The 25,472-nt window shown below is 39.8% G+C and overlaps 5 protein-coding genes across 6 annotated transcripts; 3 read left to right on the top strand and 2 right to left on the bottom strand.

Moving 5' to 3' along the window:
- Positions 1-3,583: 3,583 nt before the first annotated feature.
- RB195_016213 (uncharacterized protein) lies at positions 3,584-10,780 on the top strand (the record flags this gene model as incomplete). The annotated part of the gene is made up of 21 exons (XM_064207268.1): positions 3,584-3,623; positions 5,220-5,321; positions 5,405-5,538; positions 5,593-5,634; positions 6,874-6,947; positions 7,008-7,186; positions 7,265-7,389; positions 7,477-7,580; positions 7,703-7,855; positions 7,914-8,082; positions 8,140-8,250; positions 8,302-8,369; positions 8,478-8,598; positions 9,200-9,357; positions 9,418-9,517; positions 9,638-9,733; positions 9,827-9,898; positions 10,049-10,132; positions 10,396-10,476; positions 10,532-10,636; positions 10,694-10,780. 21 exons carry the CDS (start codon positions 3,584-3,586, stop codon positions 10,778-10,780), a joined length of 2,205 nt encoding a protein of 734 aa, XP_064063149.1.
- A 1,222-nt stretch (positions 10,781-12,002) lies between these two features.
- Positions 12,003-14,427, bottom strand: RB195_016214 (uncharacterized protein; the record flags this gene model as incomplete). Its single annotated transcript, XM_064207269.1, has 4 exons — positions 12,003-12,363; positions 12,408-12,753; positions 12,929-13,869; positions 13,928-14,427. 4 exons carry the CDS (start codon positions 14,425-14,427, stop codon positions 12,003-12,005), a joined length of 2,148 nt encoding a protein of 715 aa, XP_064063150.1.
- Positions 12,849-14,225, bottom strand: RB195_016215 (uncharacterized protein; the record flags this gene model as incomplete). Its single annotated transcript, XM_064207270.1, has 1 exon — positions 12,849-14,225. The coding sequence occupies one exon, from the start codon at positions 14,223-14,225 to the stop codon at positions 12,849-12,851; it is 1,377 nt and encodes a 458-aa protein (XP_064063151.1).
- A 1,215-nt stretch (positions 14,428-15,642) lies between the features above and the next one.
- RB195_016216 (uncharacterized protein) lies at positions 15,643-18,110 on the top strand (the record flags this gene model as incomplete). Of its 2 annotated transcripts, none has more annotated exons than XM_064207271.1 (7): positions 15,643-15,701; positions 15,762-15,890; positions 15,998-16,145; positions 16,660-16,806; positions 17,699-17,783; positions 17,843-17,937; positions 18,018-18,110. In XM_064207271.1, 7 exons carry the CDS (start codon positions 15,643-15,645, stop codon positions 18,108-18,110), a joined length of 756 nt encoding a protein of 251 aa, XP_064063152.1. The 2 variants fall into 2 exon arrangements, with proteins under 2 accessions (XP_064063152.1, XP_013305947.2); XM_013450493.2 differs by having other exon boundaries at positions 18,030-18,110.
- A 498-nt stretch (positions 18,111-18,608) lies between these two features.
- Positions 18,609-19,526, top strand: RB195_016217 (uncharacterized protein; the record flags this gene model as incomplete). Its single annotated transcript, XM_013450494.2, has 4 exons — positions 18,609-18,685; positions 18,789-18,909; positions 19,083-19,148; positions 19,362-19,526. The coding sequence occupies 4 exons, from the start codon at positions 18,609-18,611 to the stop codon at positions 19,524-19,526; spliced, it is 429 nt and encodes a 142-aa protein (XP_013305948.2).
- Between the last annotated feature and the right edge of the window lie 5,946 nt (positions 19,527-25,472).

The raw sequence follows: 25,472 nt of genomic DNA on the forward strand, positions 1-25,472 counted from the left end.
GGATAGGCTTGTTGAATAAACTTGTAGCGTTGAACTCAACATTCATCAATTAACCTTTAAAAAAATCACATTAGAAAACACTGATCTACCTTCACAAATCAGATTCCGGATAGGAAAAGGTTGGTCAACTTGTTCGGCATGTTGATATTTTTCGCTAAATATTCTTACTATTACTGAACTCTGCGACAGAACGTGGTGCAAAGATGCTCGAACTTTTTCATCAGGCTCCACCTGCCATGAAAATTACGGGTCCCATTGTCAGTGATGGTTCTACAAACATAGTCGAGTTAGAACAACCTAAAGTTTGGGCCAGTTGGTAGAGATCCATTTGCGGTGGGCGAACGATGGTTACACCGCAGATCGTCTAAAGCGTATGTATGTAATTTGTAACCAGAAAATAGTGTCGGGTCAAAATTATCCCGTTATGGTGCAATTTCGGGAGCGATTCAGCCTGAGGTGTAGTAGGGTCGAAACGACATGATCCTCGGTGCAGTTCCGGCAACGCTCGAAGCGGTGTGGTAGAGCTCAGCGGTTAGGATCATCGCGGAAACCATGCTAGCACCGCTCATTTCGAAAAGATTCCAGTTCGATCCCAACCGCTAGTTCCACCGCGCTGCTTCGAGCACAGCCGCTTACGCCACTGCACCGAGCATCGTGTCGTTTTGACTCGACTATAGTTCGGTGGTGCCTTCTCCGCAACCCGAATGAAACTACCGATGATCCATTCGCGACAGCATCCGCTTATGGAATTGCACCACATGTCAAGTCGTCTTGACTCGACTGGATCTTAGCAACTATAGTAGGGCCAAAACGAGCACGTACGCAATTGTGTACGCGGCTTCTCTCGAGGCGCTTCGGTGAAACGTAGCGGCTAGGAACGTGGTGAAACCTTTGCCGACACCACAAACCATCGCTGCACTTTGTGACGGGCCCAACTCGGTTCCGACTGCTGCCTCCACCAGGGGGCGTTCAGGAGGTACCCAAGCGAATCGGGTGCAGCCGATGTGTGTGCCAGTAGCAGCGATCGCCGCTACGCCTGTCCAGGCGCACTGTCCATACTTAGGCTCAGCCCACCCCTTCCACCGGAGGCGAGAATGATATTTCTATATTTCTGGATATCCTGACAAAACGAGCTTATAAGGAAATGAAATGATAAGAAATGAGCTTCACAATGAGAAATCCGTTTGTAAATGAAGGTAAAAATAACGATATATGTCCGCGACTAACTAGAGTAGAACTTGAATACAAATCTTTACCCGTACAAAAAGGTAGAAACAGTAACTATAAGAATATAGTTTTGAAAGTAAATTTTCCCATCATTTCACTCCATATTTTCTCATGTTTAGGAAAAAAAAAGTTTTGTCAATGTCAACAATCGTTGACCAGCGATCATACCGCGTCCTGTCCGCAAGATATTCCTCCAGGAAAATTGTGTGCCTTCAAGACAGTTTTCGCACTTGCCAGGACGATTGATAGCATCAACTTTACTCGGACACCAATAAAACAATCTAACATAAGCTAATAATACTTGTTATATATTACTAATATTACATAGCACTTGAAAAATAAAGCGAGTACGAATGGGATTTCGAAAACAAATAAAACCAAGCTCTAAACTCTTCCCCATCTAAGCGGATTGCAATGGTCATTATCACATTCTGGAGTTCATATACCTCTGATCAATCTGCTTAGGTTCAGCTGCGGAGAGTAGATGGGAAGGGCATCCTGCATCCGGGAAAGGTCCGCTGTCACTGCCGACCGCAGCGCAGCGCAACCATCGACGCACGCAACTCCTAAGGATATATTCCGACAGCCGCTCTGGGTACCTTCTGATGCGCACTCGCCTTCACGGCGCCGTTTCGAGCGCGTACGCAAATGCACCGCAAGTGCACTCGTGATTCATGTCGTTTTGACCCGACTGTACCTGAACACAGCTTACAACTGTGAGAAATGTTTTCTTCTAATTTTGAACAGATGCTGGTATTTTTGTTAAGTGGACATGGCACAGAGTCAAAACGACATGAAGCGCTTAGTGCAGTTGCGTGAGCGGCTGCGCTCGAAGTGACGCGTTGGGGCAGCGGTCGAGATCGAGGTGGGACCATCGCGCAGCACGGCGATGATCGGTGCTTGCAAGGGTCCCCCTCGAGCCGAACCGCTACGCTCCACCGCACCGCTTCGAGCGAAATCGCTTACACTGGCAGCAGAGTTCACAGCGGTGCGATCTGGCGACCACACGTTCCCGAAATTTCACGGATGAAAGGAAAGAGATGAGTACACACATCATGCTCTCTGTTACACTTCAGCAGAAATGGGGAAAAAATTTCAACAATTTCGTCCGAAAAAATACCGTAACTTTCAAGCACTGCTCTTGTTTCTTCCACGGGGTACGAGGAACTCTACATTTTTTTACTGTTCCTGTTCTGTATTTGATACCAATACACGTCTAAAAGAACCCCTACAGTAAAATTCGCCTAGAAAAATTCATAAGGATTTCAAGAAAACTCCGATTTAGAAACATAACACGCGCAATCGATAACAGAACGATGTACGACTTCCCAAGAATCGATTCATATCCAGTAAACTTAGTCAGATTCATGACCAATACCACGTCAAGATGTTTACATTATGAGATTCGAGTAAACAATATCAGTTTATCCACAACATTTTATTCATATGAGACCAGTTTGACCGCTATTCTCAGCAGAAACTCTTAATTTATGCCTGCTATTAACGATTTAAATAAGTAAATAATAGTTTGTGGAACTACAAAAAAGAATTCTGTTCATTAGCGTTAGAAAATATTTGATTTGCCCACTTTTGTGGATCAGGACGGTAGGAAATAATGTATGGATTCACAGGAATAATTATAAATCACCAGTAAAGAGACGACGTGATGACAGAGGACAATAATCCACGGGGTGCCAATGACGGTCTGCTGTTGAGGTTTGACACCTCTTCCTTAGATCAGAATGGGTCGGATAATCTCAATAACTTAGTTTAATCCTTGCTAGCGATAGATACATTGAATATAACATTATGTTTATATCACTTACTACTGTAAATGAAGTAAAAAGTGGAGAAAAAACAAAAATTTGCGGCCATTACCATCCATAATTCCACGTGAACCCTTCTTCCTGCACACAGTTATGAGATTTGTCGATATGTTCGCCATAAAGCAGAAGAAGAGAACCCTTGGTTAGATAAGATCAGGGTCTGAGTAAACCCCGGGAACCAGGCGGGAATCACATTTTTGATCCTTAACTGGGTGTGACACACAACCGAGCGGCATCACCTTAACTCTCCCCCGAGAACTTCTGGATACTGAACGCACACACACGCACAAACACCATCAAACCCCTGAGATGAAACACAACCAACTAAACCAACAAAACATTTGTGTGTTCTTTACTCGGCACAGCTGTGTCTCAGTGCCAGCCAGCAGCTGGCGCGCCGGGTCCCGTGACGAATCCGCAACGTGGCCGCACGCGATCCCGGCCGTGCAAGCCTCGTGCCGGTGCTGGCCCACTGTTCTATAGATCTATTGCAAGTTCCATCTACAGGTCATCCAAATTGTGATCCTCAAATGACAGAAGCGGAACGAAAGAGCTTTTTCAACTATACAAGTGAGTTCTATACGAATTTCTAGCGTTAGGTAGGTGGTCTCCGCTCCTTCGAATTCCATATTCCTCTCGTGTAGATCATTTAATAGATCAAATAAAGGTTCATTTGGAGAACCACCGTGGAATTATTGTGTACATACGATAGTTTGGTGTCCATCATTGTCATCCTATAGGTTTTTCCTTTATCCATTCCCTTTGAACACATGCAAATGAGCAGATTATCCACAAATTTGCGCTATTTACCTCGTTGTTTTCAAATCGGGTGGTGTCGGAATTGTTTATTCAAGGAAATCCTTGTTCTTATGCTACGTACTGAACAAGAACTGTTTCTACATTACTCCAAATCTACTCATTACTCTCTTTTTCCTGTTTTCATTTTTTTCCTTTCTCTAAAACATCCAGTCATCAACGCCGGCATCGAAGTTGTTTGGACGTTTCCCGGTCTATCTCGGTCCTGATTTTTTCTTACCCTTTTTTTGGGGCACGTTTTTAAACAAAGATAGATTTTTACTTTAGTTTTGTCCTAAACATCGTACTTTCTTGTGCGTAACCGATCTTATTTTAGTTGACTATGACATATTTTAATAATCTCATGTTGTGCCAAGAAAAATCATTTGTTCGTAGGTGATTTTAATTTGTGAGAAATAATGCTCAATTTTCCTCAGTTTGCACTGTATATTTCTCGTAAGAAAGTTATCCCATGCTTTTGAAAATACAGTATTTTTCTGTTCCTAATGTATGATCTGCAAATATTAAGACTACGTTGAAATAATGCTATTTTTGAGTTGCGTGTGAGAGTGGTGATCACCTTCATCTCATGATCTTTACTTATTTTTCAAATGTACAATAATGGGATTCAAATCTTGCTGATGTAATTTGCGAAGTCTGTATTTTAGATGTTGTTGATTTGCGGACGAATCGTCTATTGCTCGTAAATTTTTCCCTTTTGCTTTTCGGAATCTCCTGTACATAATTTTCGCTCGGAGTACACACCACTACTCCAAGTTGACATACGGATTATTGTTCCTGCTGAAGAATTTTTTGTTAACAGTTGAGGACAAATCCTTCTATGTCCTTCGTTTTCTTTGAAAATACGAAGTTAAATCTTAAGTATGCGATAAAACTGTGGAAGTAGTTCCTCGTCGTTGTTCCTCCTTCGTTCATTTATTTTGAAACACAATTTTTCGTTCTATTTTTGACTCCGATTTCACGATACGAAAGATTGGCGAATGGAAAACACTGTGAAAACTTATATACTCGAAAAAATTACCAGTTAACACCACACTTTCCAACCCATCTCTGATCTTTCCCTACCGTTGTCGATCTCTAGAACCGTGAGAATCTTCATCGGTGACCGCAACGCCGGCGCATCGCCAAAGTCTGCGACTCCAAATTCTTCGAATCTTCCGTATCATGTTGATAAGCTTCATAGGATCACCCTGTCACCTTTGAAGTCCACTCATCTGTTCTCTTTACTCTTAAAGTAAAGAGTTTTCGTAGTGGTTTCTTCTTCCCATTTTTTTTTACTTGCAAATGTTTAAACAAACACAAATCCTGTACTTCTTTCTGTTTTCTTTTTTTAATTTCCTTATTTTGTAGGCGCTCGTGGTCCTGGTAAACGTCAAATAAAGCCAACAGCTGCTGTGCTCGATTTGGTTCTGCCCAACGCTGAAGATGAGGAAGATGATGAGGATTTCGTTGGTAATTTCGCTTATTATATACTCTTCCCAGTATTGTGAGAATGTTTATCTGGGTAATGTTGTTACAGCTGTGTTAATTTTTAGCCGACAATGAAAACGAATCAAATGAGGGTTCTGAAGGCAGTGAATCAGATGGATCAGAAGATAGTTCAAGCAGTAGTAGTTCGGAATTAGACGATGAAGATGAAGAAGCAGTCGATTTGGAGAAAAATACTGAAGTATGCTTAGACTCGCTCCTCATGCCGCTCCTTCTATCTATTTTAATTTTTAAGGGATCTTTGTCGGTTGAAGGAATGGTTGATGGTGGAAAAGAGGTAATATTTCGATTAGATTTTTTCAATTGATGAATTGTTACATTCCTAATGTCTGTAGGAAGAATTTTTACACCAGACCCAATCGTAAATGTGCAGCAATTCCCACAATATTGATTTTTTGAGAGTGGATTGGTTCCAGTGCAGGAGGATACTGCATAATGACGTTTATAATCTTTGTCTCGTACTCTTTGCGTGTCTCGATGCGCTATCTCTTGCTGAGGAAAAATGAAGCGGTTATACGGTGTTTTATTAAAATGGCAAAAAATCCATGAGTACCTATGAAGAAACATATTAATAGAAATCTACTAGTTATTGTATTATTGCTTTAACCAATCTTTTAAAAAATAGATTTACTCAGCCTTACGTCTCTTAAAGTCTGGACAATCTGTAAATTTAGTTGTTCAAGTCATTTCATCCGAAATTGTCTACACCTGGTGTTTTCAGTTAGTGTCACTTTTTTTCTTCAATTTTTTTTATGCGTTAGGGTACAGTTCCAAAAGTGAGCTAAGATTTCAGAGAATGATCTAATCCAAAATTACAAATGTCTGTATTTTATAAATGAATTACGGCAATATTCCACAGAGAAAATATTCGCAGAAAGAGTATACTGAAACGGAGCAAGAGCCAAATTATTTCTTTAATTCATTTTCTTAAACTTTACATGGAATTCCCCATGAACGGCGCAACTTCGTGTTAATTAAGCGAGTACTGAAAGAGATCAAACTCCCAAGTTGTATGGAAATTTGCAGTCAGCTCATGTTGTGCATAGTAAAGTCGAAAACCACATGAAGCACGATGCAGTTGCGTAAGCGGTTGCGTTCGAAGCGGTGCGGTTGAGCAGAGCGGTTAGAATCGAGTGAATACCCCTGCTGCCACCGTTCATTGCTGCAGTCCGCGGTCGTCCCACTTCGATTTAAACCGCTGTCTCCGCCGCGCCGCTTCGCTTCTCTGCTTACGCAATTGTCCACGTTTTAATCCAACTATATGTTGCGATTTTTTTTTTCGTTTAATTTTGCGGAAACGTGGTAAGACTTTTCCAAGATAAAAGACCCTAATTTCAGTCTAGTAGTTCCACTTTTTGTTGTGTCCTGCAACTTTGGCTAACATCTATCACTCCTCTCCACTATGATTTGCTCCTTTCTTATAATAAGCCCGGGAATAATTCCAGTTTTCCTCTCATTGTAATAATTACGCTCCTAACAGCTTTTCCGATCATAATCTCATGTAGTTAAATTTTAGCAGCCAAGGCTATGTGCGCTTTGTTTCAATCTCTCACAAATCGCAAAGTCGGAAGAAGTTATGCAGTGCGATAAGTGCGTACTCTTAATTGAAACGTTGAAATTGATAGTGCTCTAATCATCCTTCAATTTCAGATGTGGTCTTACTGTACACGACTCATGTTATATGTCATTGGATGTCAGTGAGGACAATGAAAGCTCACAATCTAGCTCTTCCACGGAGCCATGGTTCTGCGAACCATGTATTTTTGGATTTGATGAACCACCCTACTGTGAATTGTGTCCTTCCAGATACGGAGCTATGAAGAGATCTGGTACCTTTTCAATCAGTCTTTAGTTTCTTACTTTTTTTTGCATATTTTAACAGTTCACAATAATCCAGCTAAATTTAGACGTCGGCGGCCGCTGGGTCCACCTCGTCTGTGCACTGTACACACGTGGCGTCACATTTGGTGACATAGATCATTTGACGGCGATCAGCTGGCAAGAAATGGATCACCGAAATTTTGGCAGAAAAGTTGGTTTTCCTCTTTTGTAGTACTGTTTTTGCGTGATGTTTATATCACATTTTGCGCTTATGATTGGCAAAGTATTACGTATACAGAGCTGCAGCGGTTGCACTGATGTCCTAGAAGCACGATCCGGTGTGACAACGCGTTGTGAGCTGGGATTATGCAAACAACATTACCATGTAACTTGCGCACAAAGGTCACTATCCTTAATTTCCTATCTGTGTGAGAATTCTACAAGTTCACTAATTTTCACTAATAGCTAGATTCACGTCGAACACTACCTATGGGGATTTTTACATACATTCATCGTCATTTCAGACTAGGTCTATTGGTGGATCACAGCGAGAGCTCTGAACACCATGCAGGCTCAACACATTCACCACGATTGGGAGATCATCAAGGCGTTGAGCCTCGCTATATCAATTGCAAACAACATTCAAACCCTGACGATGTGCGGGTAAAGAAACTGGCGTAAGTTCCATTGTGTTTATATTGTTGCAGAAGAATCTGGATTTTTGTTATGCTTCAGAGCTGCTATTTTCATAGCTCAAGAGGAAAAACGGCTTTCGACAGTCAGAAGAAAAGTCCTATCCGAGAGGGAAGAGCGCAAGCGACTAAGAGCGAGAGAAAAGTACGAGAAACAGTTCCAATCGCTTGTTGGAGTCACAATATGCTTGCCGGAAGCGTTTCACGACAAGGTGGATTCATATGTTGTTCCCCTGTCCCTGGATCTTTCTGAAGGAACTTCTATTCAGTTCGAAAAGAAAACTCGGCGTGCGCGTCACCTGACTACATCACCAGAATTCTTCGAATGGTTTCAAGAAAAGGCTGAAATAGGCGGTATTGAGCCGGAGCATTTTAAACAGGTTCATTCCACTTTTTTCCATTAATATCCCAGTTTTGGAACGGTATTCCAGGAATTCACAAGAGTATCTGGGGACAGTATTCCATTTCTAACACCTGGATTTTCTCCACAGTTTTTCGAGTAGGTCTCACCAATAATTCTAGCTAATTTTAATTATTTAAATTTTGATTTCAAGTCTACTCCAGAACATGTGCGCAGTGAGTAAGTTATCAATGGTTTCAACTTAAGGTACTTAGCTCATCGCGACCAAGTTGTGTTGTCTGCGGAAGAACAGAGATTGAAAGTTATCAACGAGTCTAAAATTGCTCTTAAAAAACAGCTTGATGCACACATGACAAGACTAAAACTGGTTAGTTGGGTACTATTTCTTCGTTTTTCACACTTCTCTTTCTTAACGCTTGTGGCTGCACAGTGTTTCTATCAGTAATTGTAGACCAACTTCCGTTCCTTACTCTTAGTTATACGCGATGTTGTCGACAACCTAATTTGAAATTTCAGAAGTGCCAGATCATGCTATGAGCTGTTATTCATCCGTTTTAAGATTTAGCGTAGCGTTCTGACGAAAGTTTGGTGTAGTGTCGTAAAATTCCGTTCTATGGGCTCTTGGAAAAATTATACGAAATAATTAAGTTCAAACTAATTAGGTATTCAAATATTTAACTGGACGCTACACTAGACCGTTGAAAGACAGCGAAAAAAGGAAAGGAAGAATTTTTTAAACTCTGGTTGCTACTTCCTCGCATTTTATTCTTCTGGTTTTATAAATACAGTTGGCAGTTGCGTATTTGATTATTCTATAGAGGCAGAAAATTCAGTTACCTTGCAATCATTGCTATGAATTCAGCACTCACTTCACGAACTAACGAATCTTCCCATTCTAAATGCTTCTCGGTGAATGCAGTCTCATTAGACGGTTCTACTATCGGTCCTAGTTTTTTCTCCATTTTCAGAATGAACAGTCGGGACAAATGGGGAAGGAACGCAGTGAGCGTAGAAAACAGTTAGCATTCGCATTTCATGGCGCGCTTGTGAAGCTTGGTGCTAGGAAAATAACATCACTTGTATCGCTGCTCGACGGTGGTTTGGAAAATAACACTAGTGACAAGAAGTACGTGCAAACGTTTTTGGATTATGTCGGTTGACATTTAATGTGGATCCTACTCTTCAGGAGAAATACCCATGTGAAAGACGTCTCTGTAGTCTCTGTGACGGGACCTGCAAAGCTGAAAAAAGAGATGTCAATCAATGTGTGCAAAGAGTGCAGAAAGGTGATAAATCACTCTAATTTTCATCATATAGATTTTCATTTCCTGTTGTTATGTGAAGCTTATTTGCATGCTGGAGTATGGAGAACTTTACTCATATTCCAAAGATAGATTTTCTTTTAGAGTAATGATCAGCATTTGATTATTGGATGTGACTCGTGTCATGAATTCTATCACATCGGCTGTCTCGATCCTCCTCTTGAGAAAGTGCCCAAAAAGGTTACTTTTGGTTACAGCATTCTTTCTCTTTCGAAGATATTTTGTTTTAGTGTTGTTTATGAGATGTGTTTGTTTATTCGCTTCTAATTCAAGGTCAATTGCGAATGGCATTGTGCAGAATGCTGTGAACATACTGATGAAGAGGAAGAACACGAAGAGAACGGTGTAAGTTGCACTGCTTGAACTAAGAATACTTTAATTATTTACGAATCTGGATACGAGATATTTTCTGCGTCAAGAATCTGGACTAACTATTTCCATTATGGCATTTTTGATTTCATTTCTTTATGCAGTATTAAAAAAAGTAATTTCCAGGAAAGCTCGAACGACGGGCATGCGACTAGGAGATTAAGACAGCGGAACGAATCTGCACGAGCGCGACGTCTCGCCGCAGCCGAGGTATCAATATTTGTTCAAGAAGTTATTATATCCGTCTCTCCATATAAAAAACACTCATTTACATAAACCAGATGTTTCCACAGTTTAATCTTACTTCGATCAGGTTCCACTACAAGGAAAAAAGGGCTCAGTAGAACATAAATACGTATTTCCTTGAAAAAAAAGTTTTTGCTGACGGGGAAATTAATCATTTCCACACTTGCCTAAGTGAACCTCGTAGTGTTTATTTTTCCTCTTGTCGATTTGTTATCTCTCTATTTAAGGAGGAGAATCGGGCGTACCGAGCGGCGATTTCCGGAGGAACACGTAGTAATTCGCAGAAAAAGAGTCCTGATAAAAAAGCGGTTCGAGCGATTGTATTAGGATTTTTATGAATTTTTCTCAGCTTTTAATTTGCAGGCGCCTAAACGCACCTCACTTGAGTACCATAGTCGTTCTCCTCTTAGCGCCAAGCGTCAGCGAACTGAGATTGCAAATGGACAGAAAATCAACGGCATCTCATCGGTATTTTCTCTTTTTTTATTCTTTTTTCCCTTAATACATTGTTGTTGTTTTTTTTAGTCTTCTCACACATCATATCTACCTGACGATGAGGAACTCGGAGAGGATTGCTTTGTTATTTTGGACGACGACGAAGTTGAACTTTGATCTTATGTCGTTTACCTTCTGAAAGTGAGAGATCTGAAAATTTTTACCTTGATCACTTCTCTAGGGCTTCTTGAACACCTATTTTGAATTTTGAGTTTAAAAAATCACATTTTTCAAAATATTGGATCAGATTCCGATGGCAGACTCTCAGTTGCTCCTGTATAGACATTGTTATTAGGTTGATCCGTAAGCTTCTTGTATTTTATGGTAAAAAAAAAGCAAAGGGTAGGAAGCGTTTTTCGAGGGACAGTCGAATATTGTTCCTTCTTTATGCCTAGCATATGGAAGGAGTATGTTTTAAGAAATTAAGATAAGAAAGGATTTCGAGGTGGGGGAAAGAAGATGAAAATATTTTGATGTTTTTTTTTGGCTTTTTTCTAAAACTTTTCTCATTAGATGTACATAAATGGAGTTGTTTGTTTGATCTTTAGAAAGTAAGCAATAATTTACTGTGTTCAGAAAAATCGAAAATAAAAAAAAAACTTGTTCTTCAATTTTGCAAATTGGAAATCAAAAGCAAGTCATAGCAATCGGTTTAGAATTTGCCTTTAAGTATTATCATTTGGTTCAATGTCCAATCCACTTTTGTTTCTGTCTAAATCTGTTCTTCTGAAGACTATATTTTCTTGAAATTATTTGTTTTATCTCAACCTTTGTGGGACCTATCCAGGAGCGCTTTGTGCTATGGAAATCTGTAAGAATTATTTGTTACTAAAGTAAAGCGCTAATGTATACAAAATGCTGATGATACTTGCCTTAGAAAATGTTGGCTTTTCGTGCAAGGCCATACGTTGCTTCATTTTTATGGCTAGGTTGCGACAATTTATGCCAACAATCATGCATTTAGTTAGCGTCACAAACTAGTAACTAAAATATGTTCCTTCTTCCTCTCGCGTTCATTTGAAGTGTGTTGTGTTAAGACGACTATTCAGAGCAGAATATTTTAATGTTTGAGAAATGTGTCAGGTTCACTATTGAATGCCTCTTTCAATTTTCTCCTTTCGTTATGGTTTCGTTTCTAATTTGCTCTGTTTCGATCAAATACGTGTAGTCCAGTGATCTTTTTCATGTCCATTTGTTGTTTGTTTCCTTTTGAGAATAAATATAATAGCTGACTTGTGTTGTTTCGTTTTGATCTACTGGTTTTCCCGGGAAAATATATGAACATAGTGTCGTTGTAATCATCACATCTAAATTCGTACGATCGGACTTTCACGGCTTGCTAAATGCCTAGGGAGAGCAAGTATAATTCTGTGACGTATGACTTACTTGACTTAGTCGGCGAGCTGATGTCATCGCCTGACGCGATTACCCGCATCTTCGCCGAGGTGTGCCGTCCTTGAACCAGCTCTGCCCAACCTTCTCGATCTTCTGCGAGAGCTTGCACAGAACCAATCCATTCGTTGCTATTCCATATTCTGCGAAACCTTACGTCTCGCCTGAACTGCCTATCCACGCCGAGTGTCCTCAGGTCCTCTTTCACCGCCTCAGTCCAGAACTTCCGTTTTCGGCCAGGTGGCTTCTTCCAGCTCGAACCCGACGAACTCCTCAGAACTCGTTGAACAAGGCGATCTGCCGGTCTCCTTAATGTATGACCAAAGAAGCGAAGACGATTTACTTCAGCCACTTTCGATGTTGATGTTTTCCACGTGTCATCCGCCGGTATACCATATCAATTTCTGCGTAAAGATCTTCATTGTGACATACCCTAGGCCAAAAGTAGCCAAGTAGCCATCTAAGCAGCTTTCGTTCCGTGCAGTCAAGCCTCTCCATAACCGTTGATGGTGCTGCCCAAGTCTCCGATCCGTACATCATGATGGGGCGAATTGCGGATAGGTAGACTCGCAGCTTGACTTCGTTGGTGGTGGGGGTCGACCACAGGCATTTCGTTGAGGAGTTAAATGCAGAAGTGGCCTTAGCGCATCTTTGCTGAACATCTCTCTCGTAGCTGCCATTGTTCTTCAGCGTACAGCCTAGGTAACAGAACTCACCGACGAGTTCTATCTGTTGTCAGTCCACCCTGATTCCCGTTCGTGGTCTCGAAGAGATCCACATCTGCTTGCATTTATCAGGGCGTAGGCGTAGTCCATAGCCAGCAGCCTGCAGCCAGCTTCGATACAAGGTTGACAATATGTTGAAGTTTCGTACTGCTTTCCGCGAATATAACAACATCGTCGGCGTACTCGAGGTCAGTCAAGGGGCACCCAGATGGTGCTAAGACAATGTCGGCAGGACACTGGTCGACTGTTCTTCGCATAATGTCGTCGATTGCGAAATTGAACAGGAAAGGTCCTGCCACTGCCCCTTGTCTTACTCCAGTTACCACTTCAAACGGTGTTGTACATCCGGCTGATGTTCGAACTGCAGCAGTTGTTCGTTGATTCATGTCATCAAACAAGCGAACAAACTTTCCTGGTACTCCATCGGCGCTCAGCGCGTTGAGAAGATGGCCTAGGTGAGGAGAGTCGAACGCGGCTTCAAAGTCCAGAAACGCTAGTTGCATTGGCTTCGAATACCACTGCCAGATTTCGATCACGGCGATGAACACCTGGTCAATCGTAGATCGGCCAGGACGAAAGCCAGATTGCTCGTCGCGCGTTGTTTCTTCGCGATGTTTAATGAGTCGGTCCAGAATAATGCGCTCCAATACCTTGTACATAACACGCAGCAAAGAGATTCCTCGATAATTCCTGGGGTCCGTGACGGATAACTTCTTGTGGAGGGGAATTATAATAGCGTGTCTCCACGAATCAGGTATCCTTTCGTCTATCCATATTGAACGAATGATCTTTGTCATCTCACGAATCCCAGACGGCGGAAGATATTTTAGCATTTCTGCGCTAATCCTGTTGTCTCCGCCAGATTTTCCATTCTTCATTTTTTGAATACAGACCAGGACCTCCGACACGGTCGGTGGCTCCTCGTTAACCGCGTATGTCGGTCTATGAACGTGTCCGAGTTCAGGGGCTGACGGTGCTAGCCGGTTAGGCAAGGTCTTGAAGTGTTCCTTCCAAATTGGAAGGGTTGCTTCACCGACAGCTACCCCATTGGCAGTGTTCAGGACAGAGGGACATCTTTTCATTTTGCCGCTATACTGTTTTAGTAGAGCATAGGCTTTCCGCGGGTTCCTGTCTCCGTTTCTCAAACTCCATCGCTCTTGACGTCCACTCGTTATCGCGGTCTTGTTGCAGTTGACGAAGCAGCTTCCTTCTAAGACGCTTTTCCTGGTTGAAATCACCAGCGCTGCGCGCGACACATAAAGAATTGTATGTGGATTTTGTTTCTGCAGATGCGAAGGCAAACTTCTTCCGCGACAATAGAACCGGGAGCGTTTCCCTTGCAGCGTCTTGGATGCACTTTGTGAAGGAATCCGCATCGCTAAGCTTCTTCCTCGTCCGTACTCCAATATGAATAGACACACGGCGGAATTTTCTTCTGCATTCATCGTCTTTCAGACCTGCCATGTCGATTTTTGGTTGAAGAGGAACTCCTCGGTTTCTCATGTGGAACCGTATCTTGAAGCTGAGAAGAACTGGACGGTGGTCAGAGTCGAACGCGACGTCCCAAGCAGCTCTAGATTTTCGGATATCTGACTGAGGAATGTTCCTCGTCAGAACGCAGTCGAGCTGAAGCCTAAGAGTCCTCATCTTCCGCTTTCGCTGCTCTTCAGGCGTTAAAAGGGTTGACTCCTGCCACGTGAGCTGATGGCGTCGATGATTCCTCTTAAACGTGGAAGAATAATAAGGCCCCCCTCTTCTCACAAAACAACAAAACAGGCCCCCCTTTCCCCCGCCCCCCCCCCCCTAAAAACAAATTTTTTACCAAAAAAAAATGTTTTTTTTTTCCCCCCCCCCCTTTTTTTTTGATTCCAAAAAAAAAAAACCCCCCTTTTGGTTTTTTAAAAAAAAAAAATAAAAAAGTGGAAACCAAAAAAAAAAAAAAAAAAAAAAAAAAAAAAAAAAACAAAAAAACCTTATAAAAAAAAAAAAAAAAAAAAAAAAAAAAAAAAAAAAAAAAAAAAAAAAAAAAAAGGGATAAAAAAAAAAAAAAAAAAATTTTTTAGCTAAAAAGGCCCCATGTGGGTTAATTAGAGCGCTTCATATACGGCCCTAATATAATTATTTTTTTTTACTAAAAAGGATGTGTGTTAATTAGAGCGCTTCAATATATAAGTATTGTAGACGATGTGATGTGAACAGTGATGTAGACGTTTTTTGACGCGGGGACCATTAAGCAGTGGAAATAACGCGTAAGGATTGTAATCTTGGTGTCGTACTTAATCGTGAAACAACAATGTTTTTGAACAATGTTTTTATTTTCTAATTAACCGATAGGGGTATTAAAATAACCGATAGGGGATACATCGGTTTTACATTGTCTCAAGGTATCATAGGGTCAATACGAAATAAATCACAATGCAGTTCGATAATCGGATGCGTTCGAAGCGGGACGGTGGAATTAGCGGTTGGAATCGACGTGGGACCCTTCTGCAGACCAGAACAGCAGTGATGGCTAATGTTGATAAGGGTCTCCATTCGATTCTAACCGCTACGCTCCACCGCCTCGCTTCGAGAGCAGCCGCTTATGAAACTGCACCGTGCTTCATGTCGTTTTGACCCGTCTGTAACTTCGCCACCTCCACTACGACTGCAGAAAAAGTCCTTTTTGGCCCGGCTGTTATCCTAAAATACTGTTATCCGACTATTACTACTGTATTTTGGACATTTTACTTTAAATCGCCTCTATTTGTCACTATGCAGTACTTATTTACGGATCGTCTGCGTTATTTATCACTATCATTCATTCCTCTTTCCTACTTTTTTTTATTACCAACATATTCTAGAGGTGAGGGTGGAGAACTAATGGTATTCCACGTATTTGAAGCCACTGTTCCTCCTCCTCCTCGGCCAGACAATAAAGCGTAGGTTTAGTGGCGGATCTTGGTTAGGAACTTCTGTCCTAAAATGTTGAACTTTTCAAGGAGACGCGGCTACTATACTCGCACTGTACTGTGTGAAGCTGTGAAACAGGCAATGCTCGGCACGATGACAGTTACAGAAGCGGCTCGTTTTTACAAAATTCCTAGGACAACGATCCAGAAACACGTTAGGTTGGTTTTATGACAACTGCTGCTTTTAGATGCACAAAGTCCAAACCAAAATTATTCCCATTTCAACATGTTCTTGCAACCGAAGAGTTAATTTGACTTAAATTTAGCAAAGCACGTGAGCAACACAACCTGAAAGAACACTACATTCGCCGAATGGAAGCAGTTCGACGAGGACTTGAAGGTCGAATGCCTGAAAGAGACGTACAGCGTCGGCTATCCGAGCAACGAGTGGAATACCTGATGTCCTGTGGATTGGTAAGTACTTACTTGCATCTCAGCTCAAAGTGATAAGGATCTCTTTGGCTACCGTCTAAAGTGAAGAGGGTCGGAACACCGGATCCCACTATCACATCTACCTTTACTAGTATAGGCGTACACCTGAATTCCTATTGACGAAGGAGGTATAGATAGCATCTCTTCTGAAGTTGATCGCGAAAAGAGGCTCGCTTTTTAGTTGAAAGGTTTACTTAAACGTACAAAAGTTGATCTCGAGACTAGCGTTGACAGCGCCCGTCAGTGTCTGTGGGCGAGCGGAACGTCACACTTTACACGCTTTTTCTACGTATCTGTAAATTATTTTCAAGTTATCATCGATAAGCAGCGCATCCAGAATAAACGGATCAAAACAAAGTGCGTTTTGGAAAAATAGCACTGTAAAATTAAAACCTATGTTCCATTCTGTTCTTAAGAAAGAGAAAAAGTTACTGGATTTTTCCTGAACAACTTTTTTTGAAATGTCAATTGGCTTCCTAATTCATTCTTTTTGAAGGAGGCTTGGCCGAATGTATCGAATGATGACTCTGCTCCTACTCATTGGAGACAACAACCAGTACGAATAGACTCTGATTCTCCCAAATACCTTTGCAAAACAGAGTGCTCGTTTGAAAATGACATGATAGTTGCGGAACAATGTGAGGTTAGCTGTTTTCCTATATTTTCTTCTATATGATCTCGTTTGTCGTCAAATGGCGGCAGTAAGTACCTAAGTGGGTATGAAATAGCTATGAACCTTTTTATGACTTTCATTACATTTTCAAAATTCGAGATTGGGATTCTTTAAGACTACTGTGCTCCTGAGTTTAATTACAGTATCTTATTCGACGAAGCCTTCTCGCTAAAAACGAAACTTGATGAGACCTGAACTTGAAAAAAAAAGTTTAAAAAAATCTGTATAAAATTCCTCTCCTCTTAAAGCCAATATTCACCCTAATATGCAATGAAGAACCCAGAATTCAGAATTGAAGTGAACGTGGGGGCGCATTCCAAGCGGATTGATTAACGCCAGAAACTTTATCCTTTATCCTTTATGCAATGAAGAATGTTGTTAGTAACTACCCCAACGTTGTATAAAGCAATAGGACAAAGTTTCTTATTGAAGAAATTTCAAAAACACTAACCGAATAAGCACAGTAGTAAAAAAAGTGTGAGCAAAACAGTTGGAACTTCTCTGTAAAGATTTTCCGAGTACTGCGATCCATGTAATTTTTGTACTTATTTGTAGAATCATTGAGAAGTTTAGTTAAGAATATTACACTTTTTCCATGTTAATTTTCAGCTACGAGTATAAAGGATCTTCAGAAGCTTTCTGCAATACTGTAACAAACTATGACTTGCTCGATTTGTTGACTTAGGCCCGGGAAGTTTAGCAAAACAGTAAGGAAACTTGACAAACTTCTATTCTCTTTTCAAATCGTAAAAAGAACATGTTTTCGTTTTAAACTTCCTTCAAAAGTTTCTGTTTTGTTTCCAACAGTTTTCTCTTCATTCTGCTTTCTACCACAGATTATCTTTACTTTAACTACTTTCAGGTTCACAGTGAAGAAACAAGCAGCGCCAGACCTCGGTTACTCGATTTAGAACAAGATAGCGAACGAACGAAGGAGTCAACTACAGGTTTTTTCTTGTTTTTTTCCTGACGAAAAATGTGCCAATTCTTATAGTAATTGATGCAGATTGTGTGTCTGATCGTCATGCTGCTAAAATTTCCGTAAAACCAATAACACGAGTCGTTTTGAAACGAGAAGGAAAAGATGATATCGTTAAGGAGGTGAATTCATTTTGATTTGTCTATTTCAAAATCTGCTTAGTGATTATGTTTAAGATAAGGCTGTCATCGATAATTCTTAGATATCTTTGAAGGTGTTAATGCCAAAACCCTGTATGGCGTCTCAACGCGGCGTTTTCTTGAAGGATAGTTCATCATCGTCTTCGTTGGCATAATTTCAGTCCAAGATCTTGTGATAGTTTTATAGAACAGCTTTGGAAAGATGTATTTACATGTCTTTAACGCTCGCTTTAGGTATTTTTCTATGTGAAATCTTTTATGGCAGGTCTTAATGCATTCTGGGTGTGTTAGTCAGTTTTTGAATGGCATTCTATGCTTAAATTATCAATTTCTTGTTCACAACAAGATGATTCTTATAGCTGAACCGAAACTTTATTTGCTCTGTCTCTTATGTTTCTTGTAGCGCTGATACAGGTTTTAGGAGCTTATTATTTTTAATTCAACTATTTGTGTTTTGAGGCCCTCATATGTGCATTATTTGTCTCCACTTTTCCAACATAGCTAATAGATGGCTTTTACATTGAATAAATACGATTATTTTTGCTGTTTTTGTCTTTTCATTGTGTAAAATCCCATTACGTATTTTCGTGTGTCTTGATATACGGCTGGAAATTCTTAGATTATGAATTCATTCGTTTAAAAGAACTTCAGTGATGTCTGCGCGGAAAGCTGTGAAAGCTTTAGCGCGGCCTGAACGATATCCACTTTATTTATACAAGCGGATTCTAAGGTTAGTTTCAGTGGAAATTTGTTCTTTTTTGCACCTATTCAGAGTCTTACCTTCTCTAATAGCGGAAATTATGTTTCTTTCACTAAACTGTGTCTTGTTCAAGGCTTCATTATGGACTTCCTCCACCAGCGCGATTAATGGGAGATACGTACGTGAAAGACGAGTTTCGACGGCATAAAAATGCAAGCCCTGAACACACTGCGATTTTTATCAACGAGTGGACAGTAAGGCACTACAGTTTTACTGTTTTATCTTTATTGTTGAGAAGTTTTGTCTACGTTTTGAACCGTTTGAGAAAGTTTGCGGGCCTTTCATCTAAAAAAAAAAAACTTGTACTTCTTAAAAGAGCAGACTTCTGGCTTTCCATCGTTGTAGATCCTAAATCTTTCTTTTTTAGAACTACTGTGTGACTTTATCAAAACAACTGTCTTCATCCGGAATTGCAAAAGGATTTATTGGCAAGGTTTGTTGCTTTGGTGATATCTGACTTCAGAAAAGTAGTTGCACATCATTCCTTTGATTCGTTGATTTTCGCATTTGGAAAGAATGTCGGCTGGTTGATGAAATTCTACCGCTTTTTTCTGCGTTTTCTGTTTCTTTGGTTTTGTGTTTTTGTTGTTGTTTGTTTATTTTGTCTTCATTATAATTCCGATGATCAATCGAGATTCTATTTCAGGACTTGGAGCCAGAAAAGCTTGAAATTTTTGCCCACGAACAATTGCGACAGCTACTGGATCTCAAAATAGAGTCAGAACGAATGGCGAAGGGCGAATGTTCGTCAAAGTCTGGCTCGGATGCGAACAGCGAGGGATTCACCTCAAACCCAGATAGTAAAAACTAATAACATGTATTTGCAGTCTTTCACTCAGAATTATAACGTGCAGGAGCAGTATACTGTTCATGATTATTGATTGTATTGAGAAAGTTGTTGTGATTGGTTTCGAGATCTAATTTCTTTCTTTGTTACTTTTTCGTGGATTTAGCATTCACGATAATACAGTACATAATAGTCTGGAACAAATCCGGTTCTAGAAGGATCTCTGCCTCTCGATGTAAATGATGGTAGCTTCTTCGTAGCTCCTTAGTTGTATCGTAATGCTTTCGTTTGCAAGGATGCAATTCTTCGAAGTTCCTTCATATATGTTGTCTCGGGTGACTGCGTTGCGCACCAACAGCGGCGTCTATGTCTACACTAGTTCAGCACGCTAATTAAAGGCATCACCCCACGAATCTGAGGTGGTACGGATTTCAGGTGGAGTATTCTTATACGGGATAGTAGATTATGGAGAGAATGGTGATTCCGTCCATTTCTCCTTAGTTGCTGTAAAAAACGGTCCTGAACATGCGGCGCGTGCACAAGACTGGCGCGCTCCAATCGAACTTCTTGTGGAAAATAGCGTGCCGGAGCGCTCGAAGCCGTATCTTCCGGGCCGTCTTTTACGGCAATTAGCAAGAAATGGACGGAATCACCATTCTCTTCATAATCTACGATCCCGTATACGAATACTCCACCTAAAATCCGTACCACCTCAGATTCGTGGGGTGATGCCTTTAAGTTCAGCCTGTTTCGCGTCTTTGTTTCAGTTTCATCTAGTCTGGTCCCTAGCCACTACCTTTCCACTCATTACTAGGTAAATCGCGGCTGCTGGTATGTGTTGCGGCTGTCAGGGACAACATAAGTGTCGGAGGTCAGTGTGCAATAAGAGATCGCAGTAGGTTCCGGCATAGAATCAGTATAACCCAGTTGAGATCGTAACCTGTTCTAGATTGTTATTGTCTTTTGTTGTAGTCGCTAGTTCTAGTTGTTGTTTATTATTTGTTGTAGAATTGTAAGCGAAGTCATTCACATGTGTCCGGTGGAATATAAGTGCTTAAATGAATATTTGATTAAACCTTATGTATATTATTTTTCCTTTAACTGTAGATAGCCCAACGCCGATGTGAAGAAGAAAGGTGCTTTAGCCGACCATAAAAAAGTCTTGTGAAAGTACTTGGATTCTTCGATGACATCTTTTCGAAATTTGCACAAATGGTTCGAACTTAAGATTCATTAAGATCATTAAGATCCATCCTATTCATCCTTCCCTCTTTCTATGTAACTATATCATCTTTATCTACTTATATCGACTATGCAGCCACTTGTATCGTCCCTAAACCTTAGAATAGCAGAGAATAATCCTTAGAAGTCTCACAACTCAAACCTTCTTTGAGCTATAGTATGTGGGTCAAATGGAGCACGTATATCGTATGAATAACTTCCTATTCAACACATATTGCTCCTAATAATGAAATGGATTGCGATGGATGACTCACCACATCTTTTTCTTGTGCAGAAAACCATTCCTTGACATACTGGGATGTAATCGGATGTGTCAGCCTGTACATGTCTGATATCTGATTCCGGCACGTATTAACCACAATCCACGAAAATGCGCTCCAGTAACATTATCTTACAGTATCCCACCGTACCCGGACGTCATTTATAATGCTGATTGTGTGAGCCACTGAAATACACTCCGCTTTGCTGGCATGACCTATAGCAGGGTCAAAAGGATATGAAGCACTGCGCAGATGCGTAAGTGACTGCGCTCGAAACGGTGCGGTAGAGCGTAGCGGTTAGGATCCGGTGGGGACCCTTGCCTGCACCATTTTTCACTGCAGTTTGCGACGGTCCCACTTCGGTCCCAGCGCCACCGCAACGTTTCGAGAGCAACCGCTTGCGCGAATGCACCGTGCTTTACGTCGTTCTCACCTTACTGGGCGCGGAGTGACTCATATCCAGAAAAGTAGTCTCTCAGCAGCCAGAGTTAGTAGGAAGAAAGTAGTTTCATAGACTCCAAACGCATAAAACTCCTTCATTTTAGAAGGTATCTGGTCGAAACGTTTCCGAATATCCACCATTTCTGCTCTTGCATCCCCTCTTACCGGATCCGGAAAGAGATTCATTACGGGTTTTTCAATCAACGAGTAAATGCCTCATGTTCTGCACAGATTTCTTGGAATTTTCCGATATGTATGTCTAGGCGAGGAAATCCCTCGGTCGGATTCCGATGGCAGATTCCAAAAGATTTCTTACGTTGTAGGTTATGTGATGAGCTATTGTTCGCGTACGCTTCTCCTCGTCTCTTGGCGCAGTAGGGGAACAGTTCTCGCACATAACGGCACCAAAACTGTGCGCAGGTATGTACATAGTGTTGTATTTTTTATGAGAGAGTTTGTAAAGTTGATGGATTGCAGTTTAAAAAAAAACCTCCTTTCTTTTGTTTTTTTTTTCTTGAATTGTTGCACTTTTTGATTTTTTTTCAAGGAAAAATTGATGTTATTACCAATGTAAATTTGCGCTTTTTGCCGTTTTTTTGGTTTATTTTCGTTAGATTTGTTAGCATTCATTAATTACTTATGAAATATGATGTCATTCTAGGATAAAAGTTGATTTTTCATGCGAACGAACTGGAAAGAGAGCTTCGCAAAAATCTGATTTCCTTCGTAAGCCATGTACGCTTCTTTGCTTGCTCTTAGGATCCTCTTCAACGCAAAAAAAATCTGTGCTACTGCACCACTTTTTGCCGCATATTCCTTTCCGAAATCATACAGATTCAAATAAAGCTAAGATGAATAAGTGAATAAATAAATAAATAAATAAATAAATAAATACTCTTTCTGGGATAATTATCTTTCTTCTAAATCTCTGAAAGGTCTGATTCTCCTAAATTTTTAAATTATAAAGGATCTTGAGTTGTTGAAAATTGAGAGAAAATTTCAGGTGACCTGTTTAAAACTAAATTATGCGGGTCGTAGTGGTTAACGACGCATTTTTTTGCGTTTTTTTTTTCTCATTTTCCCAAAAAGAAAAAAAGTCGGCACGATGTTGAAACATCCCTAGCGCGAATTCTTAGCATTATGACGACGTTGAGATTTTATGGACCCTGGTCACACCTAAAATCCAAAGTCGCAATGTTTCAGGATCTTGTGCTGCTTTCAGGGTTAATGACTTTTCTATTATGATCTCAAATCATTCCGCTAAATCATTTGACCATCATCATCGATCATCGATTTTCTGGGATTCGTTTGAGGTTTGGCGCAAAAATTCGAATCTTTCACCTCTTCTTTGTTTGTTGATACGTTGAGCAACGTTATTGCAACTCCCTTAACTCCCCTAAGGGGAAAGTGCACTGAAATCAGTTATGAATTCTCGTATAAGGTATTGACGAATCATTTGCAAATACAAATTTGTCTCCTAATTCGTCCTTGAGGGTTCCTTTTTTTCCAGAAGAAAAGAAAAATATGAAGTATTTTATCCGTACTACTCATCCACACATTTTTTTGTCTACTTTTACTCGCTTAGCTATTTATTCTTCCTTTTTTAAATTATTTCTTTTCTTCATATTCTCTCACAACGCAGAATTTTACACGCCCTGGTGGTTACAAAAAATACGTTAAAAATACATACATTACAATAAAATATGTTACAAATACATTGAGCTATAATCCTTGTGTTTGAACTTCACCGTTACCGTTTATGAGTACAACGTTTTTTTTATTTTTTCTCTTTTTTTTTGATTGATTGTAATAGAAAAGTTCTTAAATTGTTCTCATCCGTCATACAATCAGTATTTTTTATTTTCATTTTGATGGAACTCATGAGTTCCTCCTTGTGACATCCTCGCTTGCCACGAGGAACTACTCAGATTTCATGGTTCTGAAATCGGGGGTCAATTAGTAGTTGATCACCTGCGCCCCCGCCCCCTCACTCTCGTTGTTCTTCGATTCCTGGAGGAGCGGATGGATGGCACTAATACTTCCAATCCCCCCACCCCCTCCTCCTCGATCACTCATAAAAATTGTCCCATGGCTTTTATTTTTACGAAAAACAAGATGAATAACGAATTTTTCTCTAAAGGACAAGCCTTAGTCGATTTGATTAGAGAACGAGGTTGAATAGATTAGATTGAAGAGTAGATACGGGCTGAGGACCGACTAAGTGCTTCGGGAGTGATTTAATAAAGTCAGAAATTTGAAATTTACGAAATCGATCGCTTCATGTTCTTTTGAGGTTTTTGAGTTAATTCGTTGTATATTTTTCATTCAATTCAAATTCTAATTCTTTGTTAACGTTAATTTTTCCATAATTCTAAAGCCATTTGTAAAAATTTACACCTCTCATCTAGCAATGTTCCCTCTGTCATTACATTTATTTTATTTCTATCCTTCATCATATCATTTACTACATCGTTTACTTTATCCTTTATTTTATTTTTATCATAGTATTTTTATTTTATCACTTATAGTACAATTTCTCATCTTCTTTACCTTATGGTTTACTTTATTTCTATTTTATTTACTGCTACATTCCCTACTCCGAAAACAACGCGTCTAATCGTTGGGGATGAACATCGAACAGCAGTTTTTGACTATTCTGTTGCATCCTGACAAGGTTATCTGGGGTATTCATGTGAAAATGCGCTTTGTAATTGAAAATTTCCTCCTATGTGTGCCTCCGCGGCCTTATTCAACAAATAACACACACATAAGTAATAAATACGAGGTGTCTCAGAAACGTAAGAAATGGAAATCCCTCGGAAACTGAGGCTACAGTGAGTGAAAGTCTTTTTGAACGGAATCTCTCTCTTCGGATGAAAATCTGCAATTATTTTAAGTGAACGCATGGCTATGAACCTTAGAAAATTCAATAAAAATTAATTGGAAATTGGGAAACTTTTTTTTTCTTCAAAATGAGGAGAAACAAAGACGACCTTTTACTTAATTTTTTAGATTTTTCTTTTTAGATTTTTTTTTACAAATTTTTGTAGCTGAAAGCGAGTTAGAACAAATAAAAATAGTGAATCCGTTAAAAATATTGATTGGCTTGGAGAGTGATCGTCAAGGCACGGATCAATGCTTAACTATTAATTTTGATCTTTGTGGACGAGTTCACCCCACCAAACCTCACCAATCGTACATGTGCACGTGTGCACATAAAATGTGAATATTCCGAGATGTAATAATGTGGTAAACTCGTCCTTTGTGTTAGTATGTCGTGATTCTGTGTTTACAAGGATTTAATTTAATATTTATTTACTACACGACTATTTATTTAATATTTATTTATTTATTTATTTATTTATTTACTACTTGTAACTTCTGTTACTTCTCCTAATTTGTAATAATCTACATGATTGATTTTATCTTGTAGGCTGTCTAAAATCCCTTTATCTGCGATGGGACATGCATCCAGGTCCCATCAAACATTCAAGGATTACTGTCGAAAAAAACGGCATTTGAAACTGAAAAAAAACGAATTTGTCTCAGAGTTTGCGACTTTTTGGGTGGTCCAGGGAACATTTTGATGATATGAATTTGTCTATTCTCTCCTTATTTCTGTTTAGTAAGAAAATAAAACTTCTATAAAAAAAAAGGAAATAAACAATGAAAAATAAATTTAATATCATGCTCCTTCGTGTTTCTCTCAGATTTCGGGAAAAAAATATGAATTGAAAAAAAAAACATGGAAATAAAATATAATACGAGAATATAATATAAATATGAAAATAAAAATATGAAAATTAAAAAAATGAACGTATTGTTTGATGTTGTTCTTTACAAAAATCTAATATCTACAACATCGCCACTAATTTCTGTTCCAAAATTCGTCGCAAGCCGTCGGAGTCCTTGGGAGTGGGCAAAAATTAAATTTTGAAAGTACTATTCGAAAGAAAATGAGCTGTTGATTTCAAATACACTTCAAGAATTCAGTTTTAACAAATGTATGGTCTAAAAACAGGCAAGG

The sequence above is a fragment of the Necator americanus genome, chromosome V, assembly GCF_031761385.1.
Source record: "Necator americanus strain Aroian chromosome V, whole genome shotgun sequence".
Taxonomy (NCBI): domain Eukaryota; kingdom Metazoa; phylum Nematoda; class Chromadorea; order Rhabditida; family Ancylostomatidae; genus Necator; species Necator americanus.